The 20,258-nt window shown below is 40.2% G+C and overlaps 2 protein-coding genes across 6 annotated transcripts; both read right to left on the bottom strand.

Moving 5' to 3' along the window:
* Positions 1-3,157: 3,157 nt before the first annotated feature.
* On the bottom strand, positions 3,158-9,370 carry gpr63 (G protein-coupled receptor 63). Of its 4 annotated transcripts, XM_026319479.1 has the most exons (4): positions 8,932-9,370; positions 8,644-8,833; positions 7,395-7,488; positions 3,158-6,202 (listed from the first exon to the last, which is right to left on the bottom strand). In XM_026319479.1, the coding sequence occupies exon 4, from the start codon at positions 6,085-6,087 to the stop codon at positions 4,864-4,866; it is 1,224 nt and encodes a 407-aa protein (XP_026175264.1). In that variant the 5' UTR covers positions 6,088-6,202; positions 7,395-7,488; positions 8,644-8,833; positions 8,932-9,370; the 3' UTR covers positions 3,158-4,863. The 4 variants fall into 4 exon arrangements, with proteins under 4 accessions (XP_026175264.1, XP_026175262.1, XP_026175266.1 ...); XM_026319477.1 differs by lacking the exon at positions 7,395-7,488; XM_026319481.1 differs by lacking the exons at positions 8,644-8,833; positions 8,932-9,370 and having other exon boundaries at positions 7,395-8,259.
* Positions 9,371-14,993: 5,623 nt separating this feature from the next.
* On the bottom strand, positions 14,994-17,568 carry ndufaf4 (NADH:ubiquinone oxidoreductase complex assembly factor 4). 2 transcript variants are annotated; one of them, XM_026318483.1, is made up of 3 exons: positions 17,373-17,568; positions 17,150-17,238; positions 14,994-15,662 (listed from the first exon to the last, which is right to left on the bottom strand). In XM_026318483.1, exons 1-3 carry the CDS (start codon positions 17,506-17,508, stop codon positions 15,357-15,359), a joined length of 531 nt encoding a protein of 176 aa, XP_026174268.1. In that variant the 5' UTR covers positions 17,509-17,568; the 3' UTR covers positions 14,994-15,356. The 2 variants fall into 2 exon arrangements, with proteins under 2 accessions (XP_026174268.1, XP_026174269.1); XM_026318484.1 differs by having other exon boundaries at positions 17,150-17,235.
* Between the last annotated feature and the right edge of the window lie 2,690 nt (positions 17,569-20,258).

Here is a 20,258-nt window from a genome sequence, read left to right as displayed (position 1 = left end):
GGTTTTCTCCAGGTACTCTGGTTTCCTCCCACAGTCCAAAAACATGTATGTCAGGTTGATTGGTGACTCTAAATTATGGTGAGTGAGTGTGAGTTGTCTGAATGTCTACACTCAGTCCAAACTGTGTTTCAGCTGCAGACTTTATTACCTGCACTTTGAAGTCTGTATAATGCTTTTCCCTGGGAGGCATTTTCACTTGTGTTACACAAATGTTTTTGGTTTTTCTTCTGTACAATATTATATTGTATATTTCCCAGCATGCCCCAAGTATAGGAACTGTGTTTGGCACTATTATTTTCCGAGTTCCCATTCCCATTTGTAGCACTGCAGTACAAATTAAACTTAGATATGAACTATTTGTGACTTGTTTACTACTCTTACAGCTAAAGTATACTTAAAAGCATACTTTTATAAACTAAAAGTAGACCAATTTAGTCCCAAGAAGTATTGAAATATACTAGTACATTTATATTAGTATACATATAACATATAATATGACATAAAGTAACCTTGGAAAATATAATTGTCTTTCTGTTGTAGGTTTATGTTCATATTCACCCTCGAAAATACTTTTGATAAAGCATCCCCACATCATGGTACTCCATCCACCCACTCCTTCAAAGGTGGGGTGGTGTTTTTATGTTGGTACGCAGTGTCCTTTTTGAACATATGTAGTGTTCCAACTGGGTCTTAGTGGCTGGTCTCGATGACTGGAGCCCCTATCTTCAGTTAGCTTTTGAGCTTTTTTGATGTCATTAGCTCATGGGTTCACATACTTTTTCATACATCTACACTGTGAATGTTTGACTGATCCATTTAACGGATAAAAACAGAACCAAATGTATACATAAATGAAGGTAATTCTCAAGAGTTCACTTGCTTTTCCTTAGCAGTGCACCTGATTCAACTGCAACAGGTCACTGAGGTCACCGGAGGTGAAAAAAAAACAACTTGCTCCTTTCTGGATGGATGGTGTTTATATGCCAACAACCTCATTTGCTACGCTTTCATGTCTCAGTGCACACACATTAACTTCTCTTTGATGTTAATGATGGGCATAGTTGAAAGGCACACTATTACAAATTAAATGCTGACTTACAATCATATTCATTACACATGCAATAAAACTGCCAGTCATGTTGTTTTTCAGTGGTAAACACACATTTGTATTTTGAAACTATATATCAAGTAATTAAATTTAGTTTTGAATTTATTTGACTGTTTATACTGAGTTAACTTAAAAATCTAGAATACACATTTACTATAAATAAAAATTCTTTTTCATTTATGGTGCAAGACATTGTAAGTAGAGACCTGAGCTGACACTTCTATGAGCCTGTGAACAGACTTGAGTGTTGTCAGGCGCAGCAGCTTTTCTATGCCTGGCGTCTGTTTTCAGCGGCATCACACAGCCCATTGACTTTGAAGATTATGACTGGCAGGGCCTGGTCACAGTGAAAGCAGATTACGGAGGGGGAAAATCACCATATGAATATATATATTTCATTTTAGATGATAATATTTTTAATTTATGTATTTTCCTTGAAATTGTGATCACTACTCTAAACCTTTTTGTTTGGTGTCTTTGGTATACAGTGCTCATAATAAGTTAACAGAGCCATGGCAAAATGTGTGAAATATTTTTGGAAAATATGACTGAAGGCCTTTTTTTATTTCAGAATCATGGTCAGATGAATCATCACATTGATTAATTGTGCCTTTTTCAATGATAACGATAACCAAAATCTCTCATATGGCCCTGTCCAAAAGTTTACAACCCCTTGTATGTTTGGGCTAATATACACAAGTTGACACACACATAGGTTTATTGAGACTAAGTTTCCACACCTGTGAGTTGTCTGATTGTAATTAGTGTCTGTGTATAAATAGTCAAAGAGTTTCTTATCACTTGAGAGACCCTTGCACATTTCATCCAGGGCTACGGTGACTTTGCTGGATACCGACTCATGGGATAAGCAAAAGAACTGTCGAAGCACCTGCCAGAAAAAGCAGTTTGACTTCATAAGTCAGGGAAGGCATATAGGAAGAGGAGGCGATCTGTTTAAAAGAAGCCATGGACAGATAGATTTATTTTTTTAAAAAAAGGAAAAAAAGACATCACTGCCACGAAAATGTGTAGGGGTGCCACAAACAATACAAGCTTCTCTGCAAAAAAAGTGGTGATGCACAACAATCAGGTACTTAAAACAAAATGGACTGCACATTGCTATGTTTGGAGAAGAGTCAACAAAGACTCTGAAGAACAGTTCACCATCCCTATTGTGAAGCATCAGGACGGATCTCTGATGTTTTGGGGGTGTGGCTGCTACAATGGCACTGCAAATCTGGTCAAAATTGGTAGCAAGATGAATGAAGCATATTATGAGAAAATATTAGTAAATTTGCATTCATCAGACCAGAAGCTGTACATGGGATGCACCTGGACTTTCCAACATGACAACAATCTGAAACACAAAGCCAAGTTGACCCTTTACTGGCTGCAGCAGACTAAAGTTAAGGTCCTGGAATGGCCATCACATTTTCCTGACCCCGATATCATTCAGCCATTTCAGAAAGAGCTCAAATGTGCTGTTCATGCTGGACAGCACAAGAATTTACTGGATCTGGAGGCTTTTGCGAAGAGACATGGACAGCTTTACCACCTAAAAAAAAAAAATACAGGACCTCGTCCACAATTATTACAAGAGACTGCAAGCTGTCATTCATGCTAAAGGGGGCAATATAGAGTACTGAGAACTAAGTGCATGCAAACCTTTGAACAGAGCCATCTGGGAGATTTCAGTTATCAACATGATTTAAAAAGGAACACATAATAAATATCATGATAAAGGGATTAACTGGACCTGTATTTAAATAGAATAGAAACATTGTGTGTGATCAGTCATGTTTTCAAACAATGGCCAATATTTTACAAATCTTGCCAGGGGTATGTAAACTTATGAGCAGCACTGTACATCAATGTATCATCCAACGCTACCATGACCTCACAGATAGGATGACTGATGGATCTATAGCAACAGATCTCAAACAAAAACCCCACTGAGGACTGTTTAACAAGGTAAGAAATGACTATTTCTTTATTACATTCAACATTATTGTACACTGAAATTGCACATTTTACCAGATATAGCAGCATTCTGACTAATCAATAGGCACATCAAAAACATTTAAACAAACACACATTCAAATGTGTTTTGGCCATTTTCTGACCACATTCAAATTCCACATAAGCTGTTAATTTACATGCTTTATAAAACAACTTCTATGCAGCTAAAACAAACTGTCCTTTCCTCATGACTCAATTGCCAAGAAAAGACATTATAGTCAAGTCAAACCAAGCAGCGCCTGTCTCCTTAGCACCAAAAACGAAAATAAAATTAAAATTAAAATAATTAAATGAAATAAAAAGCACATTCATGGAAACCCTCACACAATATGTGCCATTCAGTGCATTCCAGGATTTAAAGTCTTTTAATTTATAGTTACTTCCTTCATTCGGCAGCTTCATTAAATGCATCAAGAATGAACTTGTATCGCCCTCGGTGTGTTCTATTGGGTACACTGGCTAAACAACAATTTTATGCTTGTTTGTATTTAAATGCAGGAAATAATGTGCTGCTACACTGCTTTTTGGTTTACTGAGTAGGGCTGGGTATACCACTTAAATATCTCGTATCTTGCTAAAGAAATATGCCAGTTGAACCAAGTATAAAAAACAGTACTGTACATAATTCAAATAAAATTATCTTGTTGACTCATTTTTTGATTGTTCCTAATGACAATAATATTTTTGCTTATTTTAGAAACACTTTTGTCATCAGGCAAAGTACTGTATGGCTACTGAAATTAAAAAATTGAGAAAAACTGTTATTCTGGAACATGCATACATTGACAAATATCAGCACTAGTATGGAGAATTTCAGTACCCAGCCCTATTACTGAAGATTACTGATGCTGCTTGGGGAGATGAGTGTCTCTGTCTTTTTTATTTTTCTATGTTTGTTCATCTACTGGTACTAAATCAAAGACAAATGTACTGGTTTGGTTTGCCATTTGAGACAAGACAAATCAGCCAGCACAACTGCCTTTGAGCTTATATGTACTGATATATGATGATCCATATGACTAATAATCTTGAGACTCAAAGTCAACTGGACTTCCAGTGTGGTCTAGACACAAACAATTTTTGCAGTGAGATTTAAGTCATAAAAAAAAAAAACTGGGAATCCACTGGATCCAGCACATACATGCCAGACCAAGGTAACTCCACACGTGACTCGGATTATTACAGGAAATGTATCATGACAGAGTCCATTTGCCATTGCCATATGCTTTAAACCATATCTCAAAGCCTGGAGAGACATAACGGTGACAATCTTACATACAGCCACCTGTTATCATGCAAAATAAGTTCCCTACATGGGTCACATAATAATAACACCTGAGCAAGTTACAGTTACTGAAGGTGACCAGGGAATACACTGAAAGTTCCAGAAAAAACCTAGAAAACTTTGAGTTTGGAATATTTATCATGTCTGGATTTAGCTTTTAAATCTGCACATTTTTTGCTTCTTTTGCAAAATGAAAATAGACTTTTAGAGAAAAAAAGTCTATGTTCCTCAAAATGGATATTCAACATGGATGACTTTCTCAAATGTACTTAATCAAATGGTCCCTATGGCAACACATCCACAGCAACACTCGCCTTTTTAATGCAGTGCTACTTTCAATCTGCTGAGAGAAGCATACCACCAAACAATACAATAGGCCAGTAACTGCAATGTACATTATGTAAAGGTGTGTTTTTAACAGTGGTTAAGTGTTTGAGGATGGATTTTTCCTTTAAACCACAGAGCGAGTTTCACCACACACATACACCGCACTTGGCTGTATGCGCCTCTTCGTGTTGGCTGGCAGCTGAGGAAGAAACTTGAAGTACTTGGGCATCAGATCAAGGCAGGCCTCACGGAACTTCTTGATCCGCCAGTAGTAAATGAGAGGGTTGAGGGCTGACTTGAGGTAGCACAACCACAGGACCCATGTGCTGATTTGAAAAAAGCTGTCTTTGTTGTAGAACCCATTGTTAAAGGTTGCTACCAAAGTGTAGGCAGTAAAGGGTGCCCAGCACACTATAAACACAGAGAAGAGGATGAGGATGGTGGTGAAGGCACGGGTTTTGAAGCTCATGTCTATGCTCATTTGGAAGGGCCTCTGGAGGCTCAACAGGCCCAGTTTGCTGGCCTGGCTCAGACAGATGCTGTCTGAGTGGCTGTGTATACGGATGGCGTTGTGGCGGATGGTGTTCAGGATCCCCATAAATGTGTAAAGCATGACCATGAAAGGCATGAAGAAGACAACTAACATGAGTATCAATACATAGGTCTGGTAACCAGGCTCAATGCTGTAGCCAAATACGCACTGAGGGGCCTTAGGAGGACTCTGTAGGGCAGGGGAACCAACAGCCAAGGGGAACGAGAAAATAAAAGAGAGTCCCCATGTGATCACTATAAGCACTTTAGCTCTCTGTGGGCTCAGCTTATCTTGCTTCTGGACAATAATAAGAAAACGATCTATGCTTATTATGAGCAGTATAGACATGCCTTCCATCACAAAGAACCAAAAGAGCATGGCTGATGCTCGACAGAAAATGTCCCCAAAAATCCAGGTGGTGGTCACGACTGTAATCAGAGCAAAGGGCATGTTCAGGATGGCCAGCATCATATCTGCAAATGCCAAGCTCGCCAGGAGGATGTTGATGGCGGAGCGCATGGCGGATCTCTGGTACACCATCAGGCACACCACCACGTTTCCCACCAAGGCCACCAGCAGGATGATAACCATGGCAAAGGAAAAGAAGACTTGCAGAGGTAGGCTTACAACCTGCACTCTCCCCTGGGCCTCTGCCGTTGGCGTGACCAGCTTCAGGGGTGACTGGGAAATGTTTGTAGTGGAGATGTTCTCCATTGGTGGCCTCTCAGAAAGATTCAGCAGCCCCATAATGAGGCAGCAGAGATTGCCATCAATGTCCCCTGCCTCTGGTAGGGGATCAGTAGTGGAGTGAAGCATTCTTCCCCAGGGTGAGTAGGCATTGTTGTTGGTCAGCTCACACAGAACATGACGCACTGGATTCAGGTATTCCCCGCTCAACGCAACATGGCAGTGTCCTCATGGTAGCAAGATCCTGAGACATACACAAACACTTTCTTCAATATTGGGAAAATGAAAAAGGGCATGTGAAAACAGATTCAACCGACATCATTACCATCAAAATCCTTATGAGTTATGATGGACGTAACAAGTGAGCCTGTAACCCATTTAAGAGTTATATGTCTGCATCTCCACAATTAATTCACACCACAATGATCTACTTGATACGTGCAATGTCTCCTAGAATAAGACCAATTATTAGTACCAAGCCAAAAACATAATGTTCAGAAGCTAAAATTTGCTTAATTATTAAATGTAAACGACAGTCCTTCCTCTGGTTTACGCCTGCACATTAAGTTAGCCTAACGGTGCATGAAGACTGCAAACAGGAGGAAACCACTAAACTTACTCTCTCCACAGTACAAAAATACAACTATACCTAGCATTCTTATAAACACTTCATTGATCCATAAACAAAGAAAAAGGTAAAAATCACATTTTATCATTTTACAAACACTATTAAGTAGAATATAAATAAAAATGAAAGTGGGAAAATATCTGTTAAAAAGAATTTTTTAAAAATGCCTAAAATGTGGTAAGAAATCATGTTAAAAAGTGCTTTACTCCTACCAGTAACCAACAGCCATTGTTCAACTGGGGACAAGTCAAACACTGTAATAAAAACCCTTATCACTTGTATAAATACAGGACACTGTTATTTCAAACTGCCTGGTATCATTGACATTATCTAAGCTCCAAATGCCAAATAATCATTGTGCTGCAGAAAGGAGTCCATTTTTAAACACTTCATATAACACATTTCCACAGAAATTACTCACTTCCATTAGTTTTTAGTACTAGTGTTATGTGGGCACAAAAATCAGGCAAATGCAATTATAAGCAATTATTATGAGAACAGTGTATGTCAGCCTTTTATGCAGCCATATTAAAGCACAGGTTGGCTGCTGGTTTAATACCTGTATATGCAGCCTTTTAACATTTCACCAAGACACTGTAGATACAGAAAGCTGTCTTAAGGAGATAAACAGGCCGACAGCAACCATGCATTGGAGTCTTTGCTCTATTCGTCTGGCGGTTTCAAGTGTATTTCCTGCTGCAATTATCCCATGCTTCATCACAGTAAAGCCCTGATAAACGAGAGCACATAAGCAGGTTTTATTTTTTTTACATTGTTCCTGCTCCGTGCACTTAACATTCATACACACCACCATGGGCCTTGCAGATCACAATACTGAGCATGTTGTGCAGCAGTCTGCCTCAACAGGCAAGGTATCACCACATCTCTTGGCCTGGTCTGACCTAAAACGATAAAATAGCCACTTGAGCCTCCAAGCAATCAAGTAAGCTCACAGTAAAAATTGATGATCAGGTACTTGGTTTTCTAAAAGACTAGAGAATCGTTCGTTGTTTGCTGCATGTGGCAATACAATTATGCAGAAAGAATATGCTGAGAGCTCTTCAGCCACATCTTATGGCCTTGAAATGGGAGAAAGTACACTCAGTAAAGATTCACTGGAAACCTGCCTAATAAGTCAGTGATGCGTACTGAAATATTAACTAATCTATACCATTAACAACCTACCACTGTGTAGCTTGTTTATTTGAGCTGGCTCTGTTAAACACTGTTGAACTATTTTGTTCAACAAGTGAATATCCAATTATGAACCTGCAGTTTAGATTTTTAAAAATACTGCAGGACAAAAAGAAAAAAATATTCAATTAGTAGTCAGAATTCCCACTCTTTGATTGAAGCAGGAGTCTTGACGCTGTGCATGTCATGTTTCCTTATCAGTAACTAAGCCTACTGTTGCTCTGTTTGCTAAACTCAAAATGGACAAAACTAACAAGCATGCTGAGCAGATAAACATGAGGCCAAACCATTTGGCATATCATTTTAGGGTAGCAAAAATCTGTGGATAAAGATGGAGCTCTTTATAATGCTGTTGATTTAAAGTATGTTAGGTTTTCACCTACGTCAGACACTGAGCTAGATAGATAAATAGATAGAGACTGAAATAGTCAAATAGGCTAATAATTCCATGAACACCAACAATACTTTAAATAGTGTTTTTTAAAGTTTCAGACAGGATATTCAGGCCATACATGTTCCCTTAAATGGTTTTCAAAGTAAAACATAATGCAATAAATCACGTTGCGTTTAAACATTTAGTATTCAGTGGTGAGTATTGCACAGTGATTATTTTAGATATACATAGCCTTGCTCACCTTCTGTGTAAAATTTTCTGCTATTGTACATGAAAACATCAGTAACAGTTTTATAACTACATATCTCCTAATGAGCTAGCTGGTGGCCATATGTCAGACAGTGATGGTGTCCCTGAAGACAAATCACATCATTTCTACAGCTGACTGATAAATCAGAGACATGAGCTTAGAGATGTTCTGACCTAAATGTTAGGAAGATCAACGCCAAATAAAAATCACACCTCACACCTTTCATAGCAGGCCTTCAGCCACAGCATTTCACTGCTCGTCGGTGCTGTAATGGCTTGTGTTGTTTTGACACGGTTCAGTAATGTGGAAAGCCTCGGCTGCTCGGTTGTTATGGCACCAAAATGGTTGAGACGACAAACTGAGCTTCGACAAGAGTCCAGGGGGAGTTTACATCTCTGGACGACGACAGCTGCGGGTGTTAGGAACAAAGAGGCTACAATTACCTAATGTCGGGACTGGGCAAACATTTAGGAGAAATAACGTCTTGGTTGTTTCCATTGGTGTTACCTGCTTCATTCTCCCATAGTAGAGCTCAGGAGCGAGCCAAGCATTTCACCGCCAACAATGCGTAGTGCTCGTCGTAGCCAGGCCACAGAACAGCTGTTCTACCAAAGGTGATGCTTTAATCAGATGTAACGTTAGTCCTGTACCTGTGGATTTTGTCACCGGTGCGGGAGCCAGCGATGCCCCGACCTGCACAAAGAAGCGGTGGAGAAAGTGCAATCCGTATCTGTTCACACTCCTTTTGTTTCAAGACGGGGGGAGACGCAAGTTTTCTATAGCAAACAGTAACCTCGTATTTTCCTGCCCTCCTTTTCTTCGTTTTCCTTCATTTTGATGTGAGCTCTGAACGAACTATCCCCTTGTACTAAATGTACCAGCCTAACTACTGCATGGAGCCCAATTACCACTACTCTGTTACAAACTCTACTTGCTGTCGGCTACCTGTGGCAAGGCAACGCGGAAAACCAATACCACTTCCTCTCTGGGCCTTCAACATAATGGTCCTGAACTTGTTTTTATTTTGTTTAATAGAGTTCTGTAACAAAGTATGCCTGTTTGTCTGTTCCAAAGAAACTTCTCAAATGCATATTTTTATATGGCCTTAATGCAGTTTAATCATTTAATATTCTAATTCCATAGGATACTGCTCAAATAAAACATGCTTTATTTTGAAAGCAGAGCAGCGCAGTGTCTCTGTCTCTATTTCGACGCAGTGATAAAAAAAACACAAGCCGGAGTGGGCTTTATCTCGACCACGCCCCTTTCCCAGCACTAACCAATAACAGACGGGTAAAGTTGTCAAAATGGCCATGACGCGCTTGGAGGAAGTGCTTTTTTGGGCACGTGTCGCGGTGTGTGGATAAATGAAGCTTATTGCAAAAGCAACTCAAGGGTATCAAAACATTATAAGGTGTAGCTCCAGGCTGTGACAACTCTGTGTAATAACTCCGCTTAGACTACACAAATATTAATACGCGTCAATGCAACAAATTGACGAAGTTCCACAAGATCATTCTTAGCTATAAATGTAGCCTACTACACCCTTAGATACACCTCAATATTTCAAGGAGCTCCAGCTGTCACAGCTTCACCACGGGCTGCGTTTTGAACTATATGAACAGATGCAGTCTCAGACTTTGACATTAATGGCAACTAAACTGAAACAAAAGAACTCCACTGCTGTAGGCTGTTAGTTGTTTCAAAGATAATTCATTTGAGTAAAAACTGAATGATCATTACTTAATCGTAAATCGAGTGATTGGTTCAATTATCCCTGCTTTGTGTATTTTTGTTATGCTAATAACTTGCAGCTGTAAGTTTGGGGGTACACTATATCACTTATGGGTTTACTTTGAAAATTTACAAAGTTTTTTCACCATGATTTTTTTTCAGAAAAGTAATCAGTGATTACTACACAGCCTAATAACTGTTTTGTCACAAACCAAGTGCACCATATCTATTATGCACCATGGGAACAATGAATGAAGCTACAATAACCTCTGTGACAGCCCACACAAAACCATCAGTGCTGTGGGTGAGTGGAATTCTCTTCTCTTTTAGATGCTTTTTTCTTTTTAAATAACAAATAGCCAACAGGTAAACACACACATACATGATCAAACACCAAGGGATTTGGCATTACATTGAATAATTGGCTGAAAATTGGCATGCTCATGTCTTTCACTTGTCATTTTAAAATAAATGACTAAATACTCTTTTCACTGGAAAGCCATACACACCCAACAGTCTATACTTCACTACATCTATAGAATAAATACAGCATTTTGAAAAAACTTTTTTTTTTGCCTTTCTAATTGTGAAATAAAGAATACTGTACTTCATAGTATAGTATATGAAAGGTATTTATCCCCATGCTATTCAATAACCCGTTTGGGCTTCCCCTCAGACTATAGTTATGGGTCAGTAGGTCCCTAGTCACTTACTGGAAGGTTCAGTAGGTTATTTTCATCGTACAGATTTTCATTGACATTATGCACATTACGCAGGTTACATCCTTAAGTCTAAGCACAAATACTCAGTTATATTTAATATATTTTTAATTGTGAAATAAAAGAATACTGTATTTCAGAATATGGTATATAAAGGGTATTCACCCCCTTGGATGTTTTACCCTTATTGATTTTATGACTGAATTATATACATGTAGAGAGGTGGGAAGAAAGAGTTGGGTAACAAGCTGCCCATACCAGAGACCCTGGAGACTGCCAAGCAATGACTCAGAGCCCTGGCCACTCACCTGAAGAGGTACACCAGAGAAATAGAATAAACAGGGTGTTCTTCACCAACCCATCCAAAATGTACTCTCAGTGGCAGGGTAGTAACATGAGAGCAGAACCACCAAAGCTAGAGACTGAACAATACTGGAAAAATATACGGGAGAAGGATGCATCACATAACACCAATGCACAGTGGCTGGTGGACCTGAAAGCAGACCACAACAATCTCAGCACCCACTAAACCATCACAATGGCAGATATCCAAAAAAGGGTCTCAAGCATGGAGAACTGGACAGCACCAGGACCTGACATGATCCACACCTACTGGCTAAATAAGCTAACTGCACTCCATGAGCGCCTGGCAGCTCAAATGAACCAGCTGCTAATGGATGGGACTCACCCTGAATGGCTGACTGAAGGCAGGACAGTCCTGATCCTGAAGGATCCCCAAAAGGGAACAGTCCCATCCAACTACCGTCCGATAACCTGCCTCTGCACAACATGGAAGCTCCTGTCAGGCATCATAACAGCTAAGATGAATAAGCACATGGCTCAATACATGAGTGGGGCCCAGAAAGGAAGGGGTAAGGACACCAGGGGAGCAAAACATCAACTACTGGTAGATAAAGCTGTCACTTGAGACTGTAAGACCAGACAGACCAAACTGTGCACCGCCTGGATTGACTACAAGAAAGCCTATGACTCGATGCCTCACACATGGATCCTGGAATGCTTGGAGCTATACAACATCAATAGGACTCTAAGAACCTCCATAACAAACTCAATGGGACTGTGGAAAACAACCGTAGTGGCCAACCATCCTGTGATTGCACAAGTCTCCATCAAGTGCGGCATCTACCAAGGAGATTCTCTGTCCCTGCTGCTGTTCTGCATAGGCCTGAACCCCCTTAGCCAGATCATCACTAAGACTGGCTTTGGATACCGACTACGAAATGGAGCAACCATTAGTCACCTCCTGTACATGGATGACATCAAGCTGTATGATAGGAGTGAGTGAGACATCAACTCACTGATCCATACCACCAGGATATACAGCAACGACATTGGAATGTCATTCAGACTGGACAAGTGTGGTTGGATAATAATAAAGAGAGGGAAGGTTGTCAGGACTGAAGGAACTGAACTCCCAGAAGGCAGCATAGCGGATGTTGAGGAAAGCTACAAGTACCTTGGAATCCCAAAGGCAAATGGGAACCAAAGAGAAGCTGCAAGGAAAGCAGCCACAGCCAAATACCTACAGAGAGAAAGACAAGTCCTGAGAAGTCAGCTGCCCCGCAGCATAATAAGTTGGCCAAAAGAGGAGATAGAGGCCACTGATGTCAAGACAAGGAAGCTCTTCACAATGCATGGAGGGTTTCACCCCAAATCCACCATCCTGAGACTGTACACTAAGAGGAAGGAAGGAGGTCGAGGACTGGTGAATGTCAAAGCCACCATCTGAGATGAACCAGCAAAACTCCATGAGTACATCAGGAAGATGATCCAGAGCGATGAAATACTTAATGAATATCTCAGGCAACAGAAGCCCGAAGTGGTGGGAGAGGACCAAGAACCATCATGGCAGGACAAACCCCTGCACGGTATGTACCACCGACAGATACAAGAAGTGGCTGATATTGAAAAGTCCTACCAGTGGCTAGAAAAGATGTGGAAGGTGAAGGCAACAGTAGTCCCTGTGGTAATCGACACCCTTGGGGCTGTGACCCCCAAAACTGGGAGAGTGGCTCCAACAGATCCCAGGAACAACATCAGAGCTCTCAGTCCAGAAGAGTGCAGTGCTAGGAACAGCTAAGATACTGCGAAGAACCCTCAAACTCCCAGGCCTCTGGTAGAGGACCCGAGATTTAGGAAGACACACACACCACCCGTAGGGCTGAGAAGGGATTTTTTTTTTTTAATATATATATATCTCTTTCATGTCATAGTGAAAACAGGTGTCTACAAAGTGGTGTCAATTAAAAATATAAAAATATGTAATGAGTAATAAATGACTGCATAAATATTCATCCCCTTTAAAATGACGTGAATGAAGTAGTGAAATGGGGATCTCCTGACTGCAGTGATTGTGCCTCAAGTGATTGTAGTGGAAGATTCAGTAACTGGTTAATCAGTATTCCTGGCTACCATTACACCATGAAGACAAAAGAACACTCAAAGCAACTCAGAGAAACGGTTATTAAAAAGTATAAGGGGATAGAGTTCAGTTAAATCCATCATCAAGAAATGGAATATGGAATATGTCACTTGTCTTAAATCTAACTAGATCAAGCCATTCTCACAAATTGAGTGACCATACAAAAATGAGACTAGTAATAGGCCACCAAGACACCTATGACTACTCTGAAGGAGTTACAAGCTTCAGCAGCTGAGATGGGAGAGACTGTATGTAACTGTTGCCCATGTTCTTCACCATTCAAAGCTTAATGGGAGAGTGGCGAAGAGAAAGCCACTGTTGAAGAAAACTCATATTAAGTCTCGACTAGAGGTTGCCAAACGGCTCGTAGGATGCTCCATTGTCAAGTGGAAGAAAGTTTTTTGGGCTGCACCACAAACACACCATCCCCACTGTGAAGCACGGTGGTAACAGCATCAAGCTGTGGGGATGCTTCTCTGCAGCCAGCCCTGGAAGGCTTATAAAGGTAGAGGGTAAAATGGATGCGGCAAAATATTGGAAAATCCTGCAGGACAATCTCATTCAGTCTGCAAGGGAACTACGGCTTGAAACAAGATTTATTTTCCAGCAACACAATAACCTGAAGCATACAGTGAAAGCTGCGCAGAAATTATTTAAAGACAACAAGGTGAATGTCCTGGAGTGGCCGGGGCAAAGCCCAGACCTCAATCCAATAGAGAATTTGTGGCTGGATTTGAAAAGGGCTGTTCCTGTCGATCCCCACATAATCTGACAGAGCTTGAGCAGTTTTGCAAAAAAGAACGGGGCAAAAATTGCAGTGTCCAGATTTGTCAGCCTGATTGAGACCTATCCACACAGACTCAGTGCTTTGACTGCAGTCAAAGATGTATCTACTAAATACTGACTTGAAAGGGGTGAAAATTTATGCAATCACTTATTTTACATTACACATTTTTATTTGACATGACTTCGTAAAAACCTGTTTTCACTTTGACAGCAAAGAGGTTTATTGTCATTTGTTTTTGTCAAAAAAGCCAAATTACCATGATTGATTTATAAAATCAATAAAACATCTAAGGTGGTGAATACTTTTTATAGGCACAGTATATCAATATATTGTCTGTGCAAATAAGTATGGAGTACTTACTTGCAGCAAAAAGTTGTATTACCACAATTTAAAAAACACAGCTACAAATCCCACAATCAATACTGTACCATGGTTAAAAAATTACTACAGATTTTTACCTAAAGAACTCATGAGACAAAATGGCCTCTTTCCAAGGATTTCAAATATACAAAATTGAATGTTGCTTGGAACAAGTATAAAGTAACACAACGTGGAAATACTCAAGTAAAGTACAAGTACAGCACTTCAGAATAGGTGGATGCAATCAGCTGACATCTTCAGGGCTAATCAGGAGATACATGCTCCAACTATTTCTTACAGTGTACACATCCACCCTGCTCCTTCTTTGCAGTGTCTCCAGCTACAGTGAAGTTTACCATGAAACATGAAGTTTTAGTTTTCGTTAGGGCATCATACCAAACTGGCAACTTCACAGTGACACCAGGTGCAATAGTGAGGTTTCCTGATATACTTATGCTAAGCTAGGCTAACCAAACTGCTGCTTTGCATTTAACACCCAAAGTAAGTGTATTTTCCATAACGAATAATGTCTTTAAACCAGTGTTTCTTTATTGAACCTCTCAAGTGCTTATTTACTGGCTATAATTACTGGCATAGCGGAATGGCTAAATTGATTCTAAAGAAATGCCTATAACTTAAATTAACTATTTATTGCATATATTCATTTTATTTTTAATTCACTTAGTTTGTTTACAATTATGAATATGTCAACATCAGAAATCTTCCATGGTTCCATCAAAATATCAAGCAACCCTAAGTTGGGTCCAAACCCTGGCTTGAGAAACCCAGTTCTGATCAGGTCACTCTCCTAAATGCCAATATACTGACATAAATAAATAAATCTACTAACATTTTTTTCTCTTATCTAACATCTGCTAACAATCTGCTCCTAAGAATCCTTTATCTTCTTGGCATTTTCAGTCTTGGGGGGTATGAGCTGAACCTGGAAGGGGATGAAGAATTCTAGAACAGCCTTTGTGTCTTTCAAGTCCAGATAATATTCTTGAGCGACCTTCTCCGGTGTCCATGTGTGAGGCTGACGCTGGTGGCTGCTGAGGGCCTTCAGAGCCTCAACGATAGTCAGTTTGCCTTTAGGAACGTCTGTGAGCTCCACCAGGCCATATGCATCTCCTGGTAAACTGAACCTGGTTGGCCGACGCTCCTCTTCTTTAGCCGCTGGCACTTCCTTTGTCATCTGTGATAGGACCAAAGACAAGGAAACACTAATGGATAGATGAATAATCGAAACATTTGCTGTGGATATTTGTGGTCCTTTAATGACACAGACCCAGCCAATTTGACTGTTGTCTTACTATTGAATAAGCGTTATCAGCTTACATCAGTCCTATTTATATAGGTCAGTAGGAGCCAACTACACCCACTGGAGCCAATGAGAGTCAGTGGTGATTAGCATTAGCAACTGACATAAATGTACATTTTTACTTTTTTTTTTTGTTTGTTTTATTTCCAAACCCTAACCGAGATGTTTTAATATCTAAACCTAAACCTGCTTTTAATGTGTAAATATAACTGAGTAGTTGTGCTTAGACTTAAGGACGTAACCTACATAATGTACATGACGACAATGAAGATCTGTATGATGAAAATAACCTACTGAACCTTCCAGTAGGTGACTAGGGACCTACTGACCCATAACTATAGTCTGAGATGAAGCCCAAATGGGCTATTGAATAGCATGGGGATAAATACCTTTCATATACTATACTATGAAGTACAGTAAATGTACTTCATAATGCTGCATTTATTCTATGGACGTAGTGAAATATAGACTGTTGCATGTGTATGGCTTTCCAGTGAAAAGAGTGTTTAGTCATTTATTTCAACATAAGTGAAAGACATGAGCATTCCCATTGGGAGCACAGACCACATTTAATAATAATAAAATAATAATAATAATTTAGTAATAAAAAAGCCTGCAGTTCCCCTGAGCTTTACAGCAGTGTTTTGGCATCATGTAGTTTTTCTGTAGCCCACAGCTTCCATGTTTCAGTTCACTCGGACACCAATTGAGTAAACAGTGTGGCGCATTTAGCAGCAAAAGAGCCATGTATTTTCTTCAACAGATGGTAGAGAGCAAAATACAGCTAAAATGAAGTGAGAATATTGGCCTTAGATTGGTTGGGTGGACAGAAACATGGCTATGCTGCAGCCATTTCTCTCTGCTTTAACACTTAGCAGACTGGACTACTATAAAGCTTTCTTCTCTATTAGAAATGAGTTGCAGTTGATCTGCTATCCAGGTGCTGATCAGGACCAGAAAGAAACAACACATTACACTGGTTTTAGTCTTGGGTCAAAATTCTTACACTGGATTTGAAAGCACTTCATGGCCTTGCTCCAGCCTATTTATCTGATATGATTCCAATGTAAGAACACAATCATCTCTAAGGTCCTTTAGTTGTTCCAAAATACAGCACAAAAAAAGTTTTGGTGAGGCAGCTTTTAGCTTACATGTTTCAGGTTGATTCAGCCTGTACGAACAGTGCTAAACTGTCTAAAGTTTCTTTTTTTATTCTAGAAAAACAATGTTCCTTTGTGTCTGGAGCCCAAATGGGTCAAATGTGTGCCAGGTTTAATTTGATGAGTTGTGCTCCCAAGCGACCAAAAGAGATGAATGCTTTAAATAACACTGGACCAGAACACCGGTCGCAATGCCCTGACCTCTGCTGCTGCTGGATCGCTGGACTCCACATACACAGACTTGAGGAGATCTAGCAGAGGGGCGCTCTTCTGGGTCACCGAATCCGCTGCTGAAAACACAGATTGGCGTGCTGGTCAACAGGACAGCTACTCTCCTGGTTTTAACAGCTTCAATTCTGTTACCGGCATGACCCGAGGACACAGACAGACAAGTTAGTGTAGCTAACGTTACCAAAACACTGACCTTCCGAGCTGCCGGCGGACGGCGGGAGTTTGGCCGCATGTCGGGGGGCTGCACGAGGCTTGTCTTTAGAGATTTCTCGGTGTACCCGGTTTTCTAGGTTGAAATTTCTGAACATACGCGCAACTCGTGCCCCCATATTTCACGTTTGCGAAGACCGCTAACAATAAAGTTTATTCAAACTGTCGACGGTGAGCCAGCAGGGTCACACCACAATGAAAATAGGAAAGTAGCAGCGACACCGTGTGGTTGGAGGGAAAGCAGATAACACCAGATTAACAGTTAGAAAAACTTCGACTCTGTGTGGGCTATTGATCTATTGTGACAGCCAACTTCGGTTATGGAAAGAAAAACAGGTAGAAAAAACTGGAATCTAAAATCTGCATGTGGTAATTAGTTTATGCCATTGTACTCACAAATATGATGTAATTATCAAAAGTTTGGGCTTTATTTAAGTTTGGAAATGATTTTTGCATACATTTTTGTTATTATTTATTTTCTTTTTCAAAATGACAATAAAAGAGTGAATTTGGATATTGTAGGAAAAGTGAAAAAAACTGTATTTTATTCTGACTAGGCATAAACTGAGAAATGTTTTAATACAATTTAACAGGCTCACAAGGAATTAATTTTAAGGTTATTTCAATGTCTGAGTAGCACTTCTATAGTCCACAGTGTAAAACAGAGGTGGGCATTTCCTTTAGAAACATGTATTGCCCACACCTGGAGTAAAACAAGGAAGATGGCAGTATTTCATATTGAAACACTTCAGAAAGGCCTCATCAATAAAAAATTTCTGGCCTCCTTCTTAAGTTTGATATTTTATTAGTGTCAGTTTCAAACACAAACAAGGTGTCAACCTGTTTATCACTATGAGGTTTCATTTGTTAGTGAAAATATAAGGGAAGCTATATAGAGCACATCTGGAAGTGATTATCCACTCAGTAATAACAGAAAAACCCACAGCACTTTTTTGTGAAGGGAGGAATGAAAAGATAAAGTGGAGCAGGAGTCCTAAGGAAAATCAACAAAAGGCGCCAGAGGTTCTCAGCCAGCAATGCTTGTTTTCACCAGAGCTCCACTGGGCTGCCTCATTGAAAAAGCTGAAGAATAAGTCCAAAATCAAGAGATTAGTATTTGTTTCAAATCAAAATACTGGTTATGCATGCCACAACAGAAGTACTCTGAAAGTGAATTTATTCTATTGATGGTGAAAATACAGTACTGCTCTCAGATTGGTTTTTTGCATGGGCGTATGTTTGATTACTGTCCTATCATTCCTGTCTAGTATTTTTTACTGTATGGATTTAGTAGCTCAGAGGCACGTTAATAAATGTGTGGTGAGATGGGGCAGGTGCAGTTGAGTGTTTATACTAGGCTGAGTATATTATATACTATTATTATTATTATTATACTATATTAGCTTCTCTTCATTGGCTCCCTGTAAAATACAGAATAGAATTTAAAATCCTTCTTCTCACATACAAATCCCTTCATGATCAAGCTCCTTCATACCTTAAAGGCCTCATAGTACCATATTATCCCAATAGACCACTTCGCTCTCAGAGTGCAGGTCTACTTGTGGTTCCCAGAGTTTCCAAAAGCAGAATGGGAGGCAGAGCCTTTAGTTATCAAGCTCCTCTCCTATGGAACCAGCTCCCAGCCTGGGTTCAGGAGGCAGACACTCTCTGTACTTTTAAGGCTAGACTTAAAACCTTCCTCTTTGACAAAGCATATAGTTAGGGCTGGCTTCAGGTAACCCTGAACCATCCCTTAGTTATGCTGCAATAGGTCTAGACTGCACGAGGACCATCAATGCACTGAGCTCCCCTACCCTAACCCTCCCCTCCCCTCCCCTCTCTTCTGTCCTCCCACCTCATGTATATTCCACCATTGAATGTCACTAACTTTGTGCTCTCTCCCTCTCCCTCCCTTTCTCTGTTCTCTCTGTACCTTCTGCAGGTGTCCCTGGTCCTGGAGCTGTATATTGCTGATGTGCAGTTACTGGTCCCACCAACCTGCAGTGTCTATTTGTTGTTTATTGTTGCTGTTCTTTTCTCTCTCCTCTATCCACTCACCCCAACCGGTCGAGGCAGATGGCCGCCCAAACTGAGCCTGGTTCTGCTGGAGGTTTTTTCTTCCGTTAAAGGGAGTTTTTCCTCTTCACTGTCACCAAGTGCTGCTCATAAGGGATTTGTTGGGGTTATTTTTTTGTTTTCCATCCATTATCTATAACTACTTATTCCTAACCAAGGTCACAGGGATCTACTGGAGCCTATCCCAGCTCTCTTTGGGTGAAAGGCAGGGGTCCACCCTGGACAGGTCACCAGTCCATCACAGGGCCACATAGAGACAAAGAACCACACACACTCACACTCACTCCTATGGGCAATTTAGAGTCACCAATCAACCTGACACATGTTTTTGGACTGTGGGAGGAAACCGGAGTAGCCGGAGAAAACCTGGAGAAAACATGGGGTGAACATTCAAACTCCACACAAAGGTCCCTGCCGGGCCTTCTTGCTGTGAGTGCTAACCACTAAGCCCCTGTTCTGCCTCATTCCAAATGATGCATTTCTATATTTTACAAGTGATGTAGAACTTTAGACCTTTTCTTCTTCTTTAGGTTGTAGTGCTTACTTGGCCACCATATTTTCCATACACTTTCCATATACTTTTTTAGTTCACACATTCACCAGGAATAACACAATGGATTCATACTTATGCATGTAGTACTTTTATTTACAAATGGTAAAAAAGACGCCGTAAAAATATATCTTGCTTTCACATATATACATTTAACTGTATTTCTATGAACTATGTAGACAAAAAATATCAAGTACAGCTGTGGCAATTGCATTATAGTGATCACCCTTGACATATTTGATA

This window comes from Mastacembelus armatus, chromosome 24 (assembly GCF_900324485.2).
Source record: "Mastacembelus armatus chromosome 24, fMasArm1.2, whole genome shotgun sequence".
Classification (NCBI taxonomy): Eukaryota; Metazoa; Chordata; class Actinopteri; order Synbranchiformes; family Mastacembelidae; genus Mastacembelus; species Mastacembelus armatus.
The sequence above is the reverse complement of the archived record's forward strand: the minus strand, read 5'-3'. Positions and strand labels throughout refer to the sequence as shown.

What these genes read in the sequence shown, in the direction of transcription:
- gpr63 (XM_026319479.1), bottom strand. Translation starts at nt 6,087, where the DNA reads ATGCTTCACTCCACTACTGATCCCCTACCAGAGGCAGGGGACATTGAT.
- ndufaf4 (XM_026318483.1), bottom strand. Translation starts at nt 17,508, where the DNA reads ATGGGGGCACGAGTTGCGCGTATGTTCAGAAATTTCAACCTAGAAAAC. An exon ending in GTCCGCCGGCAGCTCGGAAG is followed by an intron (nt 17,239 to 17,372) that starts GTCAGTGTTTTG and finishes CTGTGTTTTCAG; the next exon opens with CAGCGGATTCGGTGACCCAG. An exon ending in GCGATCCAGCAGCAGCAGAG is followed by an intron (nt 15,663 to 17,149) that starts GTCAGGGCATTG and finishes GTCCTATCACAG; the next exon opens with ATGACAAAGGAAGTGCCAGC.